Below are 12,989 nucleotides of genomic sequence, written 5' to 3'. Positions count from 1 at the left end.
TTAGTAATTTTTACTGTATTTTGAACGAATAAGCAACTGTTGTTGTCCTCATCTCAAAATTAGGCAAACATCACCACCATGTGGCAGACTGTCATAAGTCCCAGTGTTGACAATTAAGTGCCAGTGCCGAGCACTGAAAACCACTGCCTCAAATTAAGCACTGACTGATCACAAGTACCGGGGGCTGGCATCAGGGGCATAACGCAGGAACCTACAGCCCCTGCGTCGCAAGCCCCCCAACCTCCCCACCCCCCAAGTGAGCCCAAGGCCCGCGATTATCTATGCAGTATATGAGATTCAGGAGTCCTTGCCACATTCTGCATGCCGCCCTGCCCCTCCATAATTTTGCCACTGGCTGCCCCAGTGCAAGAGCTGGTAAGGCTGTCACAAGGGGTGGAACATCCAGAAGCAATACTTGGGCCTGGGCAGGTCATTCATTTAGCACCTGGCAAAAAGGGCATTTCACTTCCAGGACCACAGACCGAATTTGACCCTCTTTGACAGGGGCCAAAATGAGCTGAAGTTCACGAAGAGACCACCATCGCACCACATTGTAGTGTCGCTCAAGTACCTAGTCAGTACAGGGCCCTCTAATAACAAGCATTGACAAAGCCAATAGGTCTCAGTCTTTAGTCACGTGACCCAACCTTTTGGCTTCAACTGTGTTTTTTTTTTTTTAACCGATGTTGTTTGGCATCAGCAAAAAAGACAAAAAAAAGTTTGCTTGTCGATGCGGAACAGCCTCAGTGAAAACAAAAATAAACTGCTGAAGCGTAATACTGTACATGCGTGCACACGAAGCATGCATGCACATGTACGCGTCATGATGGAGCAGCCACATTTAGAAATTTTAATTTGCCATTCGAAGATGGATGTTGCCAATGTTTGAGCTGTAAATATTTTTTTTTAAGTGTGAACTTGCATCAAAGATAAACATGTCACCCGTTAGTAAATTGCTATTACATGGACCCAATGTGAAATGGTGGGGTAGAGGGAAAGGGGCGAGGGTGGCAGTTAGGGAGAGGAGTGCTCAAAACTAAAGAAAAAAGCAGTTCCCTAGTGAGGAGCCCTGGAAGGATACAAGTTATCCAATCAAATGGATGTTGAAGAAGCTTTGCTCCAGGGGAGGGACAAACAAAAGAGTATGAAGGAAATCCAGCAAGTAAGATGCACACAACTTCGAATGACAAGAAAGCCAAGCAATGGGCTGACCCAAAGTCCACTGCAACTGCTGGCACTGTCCACAATAAGTCTTCGACAACAGACAGCTTACAGCTATTTGTAAGCAATACCTAAAAAGGATGCATAGAAAAGGAACCCGCTCTTGCAGATACAGACGAGAGGCCAAGAAATCGAAGTTTGGATGCGGAGTCTGTTGTCAGAGGGTAATGGTGGTAGAGCAGTGTGTGGAAGCTTGCCCTACCCATGTTATGTTTCTATAAGGAAGGTTTGCACTGTTCCAGCGTTTGCTGTGCATGTCAAGTGTGTTGGAAGCCTGTACTGTTCCAACGTGTGCTGTGCTTGTCGAGTGTGAGGGAATCATGCACTGGTCCAGCGTTTGCTGTGCTTGTCGAGTGAGGGAAACTTGCACTGGTCCAGCGTGTGCTGTGCATGTCGAGTGTGAGGGAATCTTGTACTGTTCCAGCGTGTGTTGTGCTGGTCGAGTCAGGGAAGCTTGTACTGTTCCAGCATGTGCTGTGCTTGTAGAGTGTGAGGGAAGCTTGTACTGTTACAGCGTGTGCTGTGCTTGTCGAGTGTGAGGGAATCATTCATTGGTCCAGCGTTTGCTGTGCTTGCGAGTGAGGGAAGCTTGCATTGGCCCAGCGTGTGCTGTGCATGTCGAGTGTGAGGGAAGCTTGTACTGCTCCAGCGTGTGTTGTGCCTGTCGAGTGAGGGAAGCTTGCACTGCTCCAGCGTGTGCTGTGCTTGTCGAGTGTGAGGGAAGCTTGCACTGGTCCAGTGTTTGCTGTGCATGTCAAGTGTGAGGGAAGCTTGCACTGGTCCAGCGTGTGCTGTGCTTGTCGAGTGTGAGGGAAGCTTGCATTGCTCCAGTGTGTGCTGTGCTTGTCGAGTGTGAGGGAAGCTTGTACTGTTCCAGCGTGTGCTGTGCTTGTATTGTGTGAGAGAAGCTTGTACTGTTCCAGCATGTGCTGTGCTTGTCGAGTGTGAGGGAAGCTTGCACTGGTCAAGCGTGTGCTTTGCTTGTCGAGTGTGAGGGAAGCTTGCACTGGTCCAGCGTTTGCTGTGCATGTCAAGTGTGAGGGAAGCTTGCACTGGTCCAGCGTGTGTTGTGCTTGTCGAGTGTGAGGGAAGCTTGCACTGCTCCAGCGTGTGCTGTGCTTGTCGAGTGTGAGGGAAGCTTGTACTGTTCCAGCGTGTGCTGTGCTTGTATTGTGTGAGAGAAGCTTGTACTGTTCCAGAGTGTGCTGTGCTTGTCGAGTGTGAGGGAAGCTTGCACTGGTCAAGCGTGTGCTTTGCTTGTCGAGTGCGAGGGAAGCTTGCACTGGTCCAGCGTTTGCTGTGCATGTCAGCGTGTGCTGTGCTTGTCAAGTGTGAGGGAAGCTTGCACTGCTCGAGTGGGTGCTGTGCTTGTCGAGTGTGAGGGAAGCTTGAACTGCTGCTGCTTCCATTCCTGTTGAGTGTATACCTGTACTATGTTATTTTATTTTTGTGGGAGTTTTGCAGAGACCTGTATGTTGTCTTATGGCCACTTGAGCTGAACATACAAACACAAGAAGAGCCACTTTGAAAGTGTGAGTCCAGAAGGATGAGTTTTGTGAATGGCAGGATGTTAGATTCTGGTCTTAGGTCTGGGTTCGGGGAGTAAAACCGTTTGGGACCCTGTACCCCATTCGACCATCCACTGTTCTTAAGCAGTTTTAATGACTGTTGATGATCAGGTGTGTCGTGGATGATAGGGGAGCCATGGAAGGTATGCTCTTGCATGTCGGCTTTAAAGGTATCTTCCAGGGAGCCTTGTGCACAGTGCATAAGGTCTTAAACCGAGTCCTTGACTCCACCAGTAGCCAGTGCAAGGTTTTCAGGGCTGGTCTAACATGATCCTGTTTCTGCAGCTTCAGGTACAACCCGTCAGCCTGGTTCTGGTGTCTCTCTGACCTGTCTATGTGCTTCAGGCCTGTGTAGATTGTGTCATGGTAGAAATGGGGCATCACTACCAAGCCTCTTGCCAGTCTCTCCAGTATGTGAGGCCTGTAAGAGTGAGAGGATGCACTGAAGGGTGCTGATGCCTGAGACCACTGCATGTTATCAATGCATATACTTTTTATTTGAGCAGTAAAGAAGAAGAGGTGAGTATTGAACATGATCCCCAGATGTCTTTTTCTCTGGTTGCTGGAGGGATCCTTTGGGGCCAGTTGAATGAAGCATGGCGCGGATCCTCTCTGGTTGCAGTGACAGAAGGTCTTGTTGGACTCTTTGCAAAGTGGAGAGCTTCTCTCATCCAAAGATGGGCATGGTCAAGGGATCGGGTGATGTGCGCTGGACTCCCATGGCTGGTCTCCAGAGAGATCTGGGTATCACCAGCACACATCTGAAGTGTAGCGGTGGTGCATGTTCTAGAGGTCGCCTGTAGCGGTTTATCGACCAGGCACAGAGCAGCGAGTCCTGTGGCTCTCCCCGTAAAACGTCTGGCTGGATGGTTCAGTAGATCCAATGGAGATTTGTAGACTGTCTCTGGTCAGCAGGATTTCACGATCCACCACCTAGGTAAACACTGCACTGCTGCTGGTTGTGGAGGAGGGAGAGGTGCAAAGGGGCGAGATGTGTCCAAACTGCTAGAGCTGCCAACTCTGGAACTGGGAGACCAGGTTTGGACCCCAGCTTCAGCTAACATCCTGTGATCCTGGGTAAATCACTTCATATCCTGTGCATCAAACATGTGTACCATAATCTGTCTCTCTTGTAAAGTGCTTTAATGCCATGCTATTTCTCCTAATCCAAGCACAAGCATCACTCAAATATAAGGCTGAATAGGTTTGTTCTCCGCCTGCTCAGCTTTTCCGCAGTCGCAAAGCTCCTCAAAGGTGGTATAACAACACCACAGAGCAGCAGAGCCGCAGCTGCAGCCCCCCAAAAACACGCCGTGGACTTCTGCTTATCCAAAACACGGCCTCCTCCCAGGAGGACGCTGTGCAGCCAATATCAGACGTCGACAGACCATGGTATAAAGTTTTATTAGAGGGAGGTGGGTGGTTGGCGACTGCTGCTTCTTCATCTGAAATGCCACAGAGCTGTGGGACTCATTACCATGGCAAGCAGGGGCTCATCAGAAGAGCAGCCGAAGGAGCAAAGCATCCTGGGGCCGCCACGCGCGCCATCCAATCTGAGCGCGCGAAGGGGGGCAATTATTGGGCTTAGAAGCACCAGGGCGAATCAGAGCCCGAGCGGAGGGAGGGCCTGGAATGCGATCCGCCGCCTCATGCTGCTGCTCCAGCGGCCGCCATGTTAGGAGCTGTGTCCGAGCTGAGCCTGTATCGGAGGGAGGGCCTGGAATGCGGATCCGCCGCCTCATGCTGCTGCTACAGCGGCCGCCATGTTAGGAGCTGTTTCCGAGCTGAGCCTGTATCGGAGGGAGGGCCTGGTATGCGGATCCGCCGCTTCATGCTGCTGCTCCAGCGGCCGCCATGTTAGGAGCTCTGTCCGAGCTGAGCCTGTATCGGAGGGAGGGCCTGGAATGCGGATCCGCCGCCTCATGCTGCTGCTCCAGCGGCCGCCATGTTAGGAGCTGTTTCCGAGCTGAGCCTGTATCGGAGGGAGGGCCTGGTATGCGGATCCGCCGCCTCATGCTGCTGCTCCAGCGGCCGCCATGTTAGGAGCTGTTTCCGAGCTGAGCCTGTATCGGATGGAGGGCCTGAAATGCGGATCCGCCGCTTCATACTGCTGCTCCAGCGGCCGCCATGTTAGGAGCTGTGTCCGAGCTGAGCCTGTATCGGAGGGAGGGCCTGGAATGCGTATCCGCCGCTTCATGCTGCTGCTCCAGCAGCCGCCATGTTAGGAGCTGTGTCCGAGCTGAGCCTGTATCGGATGGAGGGCCTGGAATGCGGATCCGCCGCCTCATGCTGCTGCTCCAGCGGCCGCCATGTTAGGAGCTGTGTCCGAGCTGAGCCTGTATCGGAGGGAGGGCCTGGTATGCGGATCCGCCGCTTCATGCTGCTGCTCCAGCGGCCGCCATGTTAGGAGCTGTGTCCGAGCTGAGCCTGTATCGGATGGAGGGCCTGAAATGCGGATCCGCCGCTTCATACTGCTGCTCCAGCGGCCGCCATGTTAGGAGCTGTGTCCGAGCTGAGCCTGTATCGGAGGGAGGGCCTGGAATGCGTATCCGCCGCTTCATGCTGCTGCTCCAGCGGCCGCCATGTTAGGAGCTGTGTCTGAGCTGAGCCTGTATCGGATGGAGGGCCTGGAATGCGTATCCGCCGCTTCATGCTGCTGCTCCAGCGGCCGCCATGTTAGGAGCTGTGTCTGAGCTGAGCCTGTATCGGAGGGAGGGCCTGGAATGCGGATCCGCCGCTTCATGCTGCTGCTCCAGCGGTCGCCATGTTAGGAGCTGTGTCCGAGCTGAGCCTGTATCGGAGGGAGGGCCTGTAATGCGGATCCGCCGCTTCATGCTGCTGCTCCAGCGGCCGCCATGTTAGGAGCTGTTTCCGAGCTGAGCCTGTATCGGAGGGAGGGCCTGGAATGCGGATCCGCCGCTTCATGCTGCTGCTCCAGCGGCCGCCATGTTAGGAGCTGTGTCCGAGCTGAGCCTGTATCGGAGGGAGGGCCTGGAATGCGGATCCGCCGCTTCATGCTGCTGCTCCAGCGGCCGCCATGTTAGGAGCTGTTTCCGAGCTGAGCCTGTATCGGAGGGAGGGCCTGGAATGCGGATCCGCCGCTTCATGCTGCTGCTCCAGCGGCCGCCATGTTAGGAGCTGTGTCCGAGCTGAGCCTGTATCAGAGGGAGGGCCTGGAATGCGGATCCGCCGCTTCATGCTGCTGCTCCAGCGGCCGCCATGTTAGGAGCTGTGTCCGAGCTGAGCCTGTATCGGTGGGAGGGCCTGGAATGCGGATCCGCCGCTTCATGCTGCTGCTCCAGCGGCCGCCATGTTAGGAGCTGTGTCCGAGCTGAGCCTGTATCGGATGGAGGGCCTGGAATGCGGATCCGCCGCCTCATGCTGCTGCTCCAGCGGCCGCCATGTTAGGAGCTGTGTCCGAGCTGAGCATGTATCGGAGGGAGGGCCTGGAATGTGGATCCGCCGCTTCATGCTGCTGCTCCAGCGGCCGCCATGTTAGGAGCTGTGTCCGAGCTGAACCTGTATCGGAGGGAGGGCCTGGAATGCGGATCCGCCGCTTCATGCTGCTGCTCCAGCGGCCGCCATGTTAGGAGCTGTGTCCGAGCTGAGCCTGTATCGGAGGGAGGGCCTGGAATGCGGATCCGCCGCCTCATGCTGCTGCTCCAGCGGCCGCCATGTTAGGAGCTGTGTCCGAGCTGAGCCTGTATCGGAGGGAGGGCCTGGAATGCGGATCCGCCGCCTCATGCTGCTGCTCCAGCGGCCGCCATGTTAGGAGCTGTGGCCGAGCTGAGCCTGTATCGGAGGGAGGGCCTGGTATGCGGATCCGCCGCTTCAGGCTGCTGCTCCAGCAGCCGCCATGTTAGGAGCTGTGTCCGAGCTGAGCCTGTATCGGAGGGAGGGCCTGGAATGCGGATCCGCCACCTCATGCTGCTGCTCCAGCGGCCGCCATGTTAGGAGCTGTTTCCGAGCGGAGCCTGTATGTCCGGCTTCTGGCACACGGCTGGCTATGGGGCCACACGGCCTACATCTATGGGGCTATGGGACCACACGGCCCACATCTGTAGGCCCGAGCTGGACCGGGGGTGCCCGCTGCCCCCAGCTAGGGCTTAACCCAGGTCTAGTCAGTACAATTTAGTGCCTTTACTTGAGCCGGTGGTGGCTGGTGGGAAACAGCGGCACTCACTTTTGGGTACTCGCTCTTATTTTCCATTTAAAAACTAAGATCCAGAGCGTGAGAGAGAAAAAGACAAAATGGGAAAGGCCAGGGAAGAGAAAGACGGAAAAACAGTGACAAAGGATACAAGCAGGGGTGAAAACGACCGAGCCTACCAGAGTGAAGTAAAGGGGCAGGGAGTGATGGTGATAGATTCAAGATTCAGGAGGTGGATTTAAGACTACACAGACTTGATATCCCATACGCTGACCTTCCATAGGGCCCACTGCAGGTTGCGGAACACAACTTTGGGCCCGCCACAAATTCTTTCACAAATGAGGCGCGGTCTTTGTTTGGCCATGGTGGGGCTTTGGGATTGTCATTCCCCCGGTGCCGGCTGAATGCACAGCTCAGTGTTTGTGGTGCATCTCTTTTACGTCTTAGTCGTGCTCGCACCAGGCCCGCGGCTCACCTTTCTGAGAGAAGAATACTGCGCATTTCTTCAAGTTTAGAGACGCTGAAAGGAAGAGCAGCTGGTGCTTCAATAAGTATTTTCTTAAAATCTCTGTTCTTTTGTTTTAACAGAGAAGTTGTGCCTGTGTGTTTTAATAATCATTAGGTTAAACAGTTCTCAAATACTATGTCATTGAGATCTGCTTGTGTTTGCTTTTTTGTGTTGCAGCCTAATCACCAATAAAACATGAAAGTTTCAGCTGGAGACTTAGACCACCGCCTGATAGTACTTGAATTTTTTTTTGATATTCACCCACATTCCCATAACAACCTATTGATCCGTGATGTCATCAGACTGGCAGAATGACAACAGAGAGTGCAGCAGTCAACTGAAAGCCTTTCTGGAAGAAAACAGTCTCGCCCAGTACTCAAAGTCTCACCCGCACAAGAAAGACTCCCTCGTTGATCTCTTCCCAAACCCTAGTTATCCTCTCATGGGATTGGTCACCTCTTCTTCAATGCATCCTCCAATTCAGAGCACACCTAGAAAGCCCATGAGAGCCACCGTAGACCTTAAGAACATCAATCCAACAGTCTTCCTCCAGGGTCCTACAATCAGCACCTACATGACTCTGAAATGGGAACAGGCGGGGGGAGGAGTGAAAAGTGATGTTACAATCACACAACTATGGCCCGATTTAGATCTTAGCGGGCGGGTTACTCCATTACAACGGTGCTAGACATCCAGTCCCCCAAAATATAAATCCCATAGGAAATAATGGGATTTATATTTCAACGGACGAGATATCCAACACCGTTGTGACGGAGTAACCCGTCCGCCAAGCTCTAAACCAGCCCTACATCTGTTATAGGAGTTACTTGGTGAATTGAAGGTCACCTCGGTTTATGTTCGAGTCAAGAAGGAGCCCAGTGAGACTTGAGGTGATCATGTTTGGATAAACATTTGGGACAACTAGGATTAGAACACAGAAAAGTCAAAGGTGCAGCATCCTCCTACCTTCGTCGCTGTCCCTTTTTAAGTGATCAATGAGATATTGGATAGTGTCCTCCGGCCTGTCCATCAGCAGCTTCTCCAGCATCGTCTGGAAATAAACACAACAGGTGTTGATGAGTTGCAGGTCACAGGAAAAACAACACAACACAGATCCCATGTACTGAAGTGCGGTCTCCGCCTTGGAATCTCCAAGATTCAAACTAAGTAAAAGAAAAGGCTGCATTTCTGCAACTGTTCCAGACCCTGTGCTTCAGCAGTTATAACCCATTTAGAATAAATCAGTGGCGGCCGGCATGGCTCGTGGCCGAAGGGAGGAAAGGGGGGGTAGGGAATAGGTGTTGTGTGCAATATTTAAAAAAAACACTTAACCTTGCCGCAGGGTCCCACGCCTCAGCTCCTGCTCTCCTCGTCTTGACTCGAGGAACAGGAAGCACAGCTAGGCTCCCCTGACCAATCACAACGCTGCAATGCAGCGTTGTAACTGGTCGGAGTGTCCTGATCGGCGCCCAGCCAGGGAATGGGGGCCTGGGCTTATTCCCGCATTACAGCCTGCATGGAGAACAGGAAAGTGTGCATGACTCAGGGCGTGAGGCAGCGCTCTGTCCGTCGCTACCCCGGACTTTCTTCCTGATTGTTCCGAGTGAGTTGTGACCAGGAGTGTGGGACGTTCCCCGATCATTTGACGGGTGACTTTTATACTTCCCTACGGTGCCGTATATCCTCCGATAAGCAGGTACCTATGTAGGTTGTATCGTTCCTTTCATATTTACGTTTACACTTTTTCACATTGCAGTAGTGTTTTGTCATGGTCCTGAAGAAAGCCACTGTCATCTGGTCGAGACGGTAGTTGGCTGAAACATGTAGACCTACACTTAGAGTACGTGTTCCTAAATTATCTGCGTACACGTTTTACTCTATTATTTCTGCGTTTTTATTCTTGATACCACTGGATATCTAATAAAATATTTTTCCAGTGATAATCAATTTTAATACCACTTTTTCACACACTGCACTCAACTTCACTACACTTTTGGCAGCTTCCTCACACTTTGAGAGTGATATCCTCCAATTTACATCAGTTAAAACATCCTTGAGCTCCTCCTTTTTATAGTAATTTAAGGAGTTGTAGCTCTTTAACCGCACCAGGTGCGGTTAAGGGAGGTCCCAGATGATGAAGCATGCCACTTCGGTGGGTGATGGGACCTGGTCCCTTTTGAAAGGACCTCTACATGTGTGTATGTAGCTGGCGTGTTTTGCTTGCGCTCTAGGTAGACCGGTATAGACCCACGGACTCTGGTGTTGTTCAAGTTTCAATATTTGGGGATCTGTCCGCACAGGTCTTTAAACTCCCTAAGACCCTCCAATCAACTGTGCTTTTCGATAATTTGTCAATTACCTTGGCACAATTTATGGAGTTCTTTCACTTTCCGCCCGAAGAATATTCACACTACTTGGCACTTAAAGCAGCTAATGTGGAATATTCAGATTTGTCTGTAACATTTGTAAGATCCTTCCTAATTCATACAATCTAGTGCACTGCCACCTCATTTATAAACCTAAACCTTTAAATGCTGTTTGAACAAAGATGAAAGTAAATTATTGGATATTCTGGTGGTTTTAGGGATTAAGCCGATTTCTTTCAAATGAAAATCTACACCTGGTTTACCTTATCTCTGGAATGGTGTGATTTTACAAAAAGACTTGTTTTATCTCAGTTAATATTGATTTTAATACTGTCGCTTGCTGATCACCTATATGTTAGCAATGGATCGGGATCATCTTTTAACTCGTTGTTATTTCATGTCTATCACTTGTCCGATTCTCCTCCTCTTTTTCTAACCTTGCATTTCAATGTGTAATGTTTTTGTCGATTTGTTCTCAGTTAATGTGTCATACTTTTCATTATAACCGCTTAATAAAATATTTTGACCGTAAAAATGAAATATGATTTTGTCAACAGTGGTGATGCTTAGTCCTCGAAATTCGAGGTAGGGCTCTTTCTCGGCAGAGGGTCTATAATCTCCAAGTCCTTACATTACCATATATATTTTTAGTTTGAATCTGGAGCTGGGCCGGGGTTGTCTACCTTGCTGGTGTCAAGGATTCCCAACTGCTCCTGAGAACCCTGGCGGTGCATGTCATGGTGGAAAGTGGCACTGAGGAGGCATCATGTCCTGATGGGAGAGGATGCTAAAGATGAGGACTGCATTGCAGTTGAATCCAGTGATAGAGGATGAAGCCATGGCATGGGCAGTGAGTTGGGAGACTACCGTGCCCTGGTGGAGTGGCACAAAGTTCAGGAGCGGGATGGAAGCGAAACCAGTCCTGAACGGTGGAAATAAAGGTTGGAGGGTCAGACCCTCGTGGGATCTGGTAAGTGCTTGAGAAATGGATTAGGAGAGCGACAAACTTACAGGGTGAGACAAGCGGTGGTATGTTGCATGGGTGGGGCATGAGTCAAATAGGTGTGATCAATGAACTGCAAAGCTGACTGGATTGGAGCAGGCCCTGTAGGGGTGTAGGGTTTGGGAAAAACATTCAAAGGGGAGGTACCGCCTATGTGGGCATGCCAAGGATTACGAAACTGGTTGAGAAGAGGGTGAGCCCGGTGGGGTGGGTTAAACACTGGGAACTTTGTGAAGATGCTGGGAACTGGCACTAGCGGTGTTGGCTAATAGTTGTAAGCGAGGATAAAGATGCAGGAACTGGCCCAAATGGGGTAGGCTAACAGTTGTAGGCATGGTTAAAGATGTAGGAACTGACCCTAATGGAGTGGTCTAACAGTTGTAAGCGTGGTTGAAGATGCAGGATCCGGCTCAAGAGAAGTGTCTAACAGTTGTAAGCATGGTTAAAGATGTGGGACCTAGCTCTGGTGGAGTGGGCTAACAGTTGTAAGCATGGTTAAAGATGTGTGACCTAGCTCTGGTGGAGTGGGCTAACAGTTGTGCACATGATTGAAGATGCAGGATCCGGCGCTAGTGGAGTGGCTAACAGTTGTAAGCATGGTTAAAGATGCGGGACCTAGCTCTGGTGGAGGGGACTAACAGTTGAAAGTGTGGTTGAAGATGCGGAACCTAGCTCTGGTGGAGTGGACTAACAGTTGTAAGCATGGTTAAAAATGCGGGACCTAGCTCTGCTGGAGTGAGCTAACAGTTGTAAGCGTGGTTGAAGATGCAGGATCTGGCTCTAGTGGAGTGACTAACAGATGAAAGCATGGTTGAAGATGCAGGACCTAGCTCTGGTGCTGCTGGCTAACTGTTGTAATTGGTTGAAGATGCATGATCAGGCTAACAGATGGGTTGAAGAGGCCGGATCTAGCTCTGGTGATGTGGGCTAACAGTTGTAACCATGGTTAAAGATGCGGGAACTGGCTCGGGTGATGTAGGCTAAAGGTTGTAAGCATGGTTGAATATGCGGGAACTGGCTCTAGAGGTGTGGGTGAAGTGATGTAAGCATGGTTGAAGATGCAGGATCCGGCTCTAGTGGAGTGGCTAACAGTTTTAACCGTGGTTGAAGATGCGGGACCTAGATCTATTGGTGTGGGTTAACAGATGTAAGCATGGTTGAAAATGCTGGAACTAGCCCTAGTGGAGTGGGCTAACAGTTGAAAGCGTGGTTGAAGATGTGGAACCTAGCTCTGGTGGAGTGGGCTAACAGTTGTAAGCATAGTTGAAGATGTGGGACCTTGCTCTGGTGGAGTGCGCTAACAGTTGTAAGCATGGTTAAAGATGCGGGACCAAGCTCTGGTGGAGTGAGCTAACAGTTGTAAGCGTGATTGAGGATGCAGGATCCGGCTCTAGTGGAGTGGCTAACAGTTGTAAGCATGGTTGAAGATGCAGGACCTAGCTCTGGTGCTGCGGGCTAACAGTTGTAAGCGTGGTTGAAGATGCAGGATCGGGCTGTAATGGAGTGGCTAACAGATGGGTTAAAGAGGCGGGATCTAGCTCTGGTGATGTGGGCTAACAGTTGTAAGCGTGATTGAAGATGCAGGATCCGGCTCTAGTGGAGTGGCTAACTGTTGTAAGCATGGTTGAAGATACAGGACCTAGCTCTGGTGCTGCGGGCTAACAGTTGTAAGCATGGTTGAAGATGCAGGACCTAGCTCTGGTGCTGCGGGCTAACTGTTGTAAGCGGGGTTGAAGATGCAGGATCAGGCTAACAGATGGGTTGAAGAGGCGGGATCTAGCTCTGGTGATGTGGGCTAACAGTTGTAACCGTGGTTAATGATGTGGGAACTGGCTTGGGCGATGTAGGCTAAAGGTTGTAAGCATGGTTGAATATGCGGGAACTGGCTCTAGAGGTGTGGGTGAACTGATGTAAGCATGGTTGAAGATGCAGGATCCGGCGCTAGTGGAGTGGCTAACAGTTGTAAGCATGGTTGAAGATGCAGGATCCGGCGCTAGTGGAGTGGCTAACAGTTTTAACCGTGGTTGAAGATGTGGGACCTAGATCTATTGGTGTGGGTTAACAAATAAGCATGGTTGAAAATGCTGGAACTAGCTCTAGTGGAGTGGGCTAACAGTTGAAAGCGTGGTTGAAGAAGCGGGATCCGGCTCTGGTGGAGTGGACTAACGGTTGT

The 12,989-nt window shown here is 51.1% G+C and overlaps 1 protein-coding gene across 1 annotated transcript in view; it reads right to left on the bottom strand.

Annotated features, from left to right (window-relative positions):
- The window catches only part of AK8 (adenylate kinase 8), an 883,547-nt gene that overhangs the window by 804,171 nt on the left and 66,387 nt on the right, over positions 1–12,989 (bottom strand). The window contains exon 2 of the mRNA XM_085613911.1: positions 8,414–8,498. Within this exon, the coding sequence (XP_085470037.1) occupies positions 8,414–8,498 (85 nt within the window). The remainder of the gene's footprint in view (positions 1–8,413; positions 8,499–12,989) is intronic.

Source organism: Triturus cristatus, chromosome 1_2, assembly GCF_964204655.1.
Source record: "Triturus cristatus chromosome 1_2, aTriCri1.1, whole genome shotgun sequence".
Taxonomy (NCBI): domain Eukaryota; kingdom Metazoa; phylum Chordata; class Amphibia; order Caudata; family Salamandridae; genus Triturus; species Triturus cristatus.
This window is presented reverse-complemented; position numbering and strand designations above follow the sequence as displayed.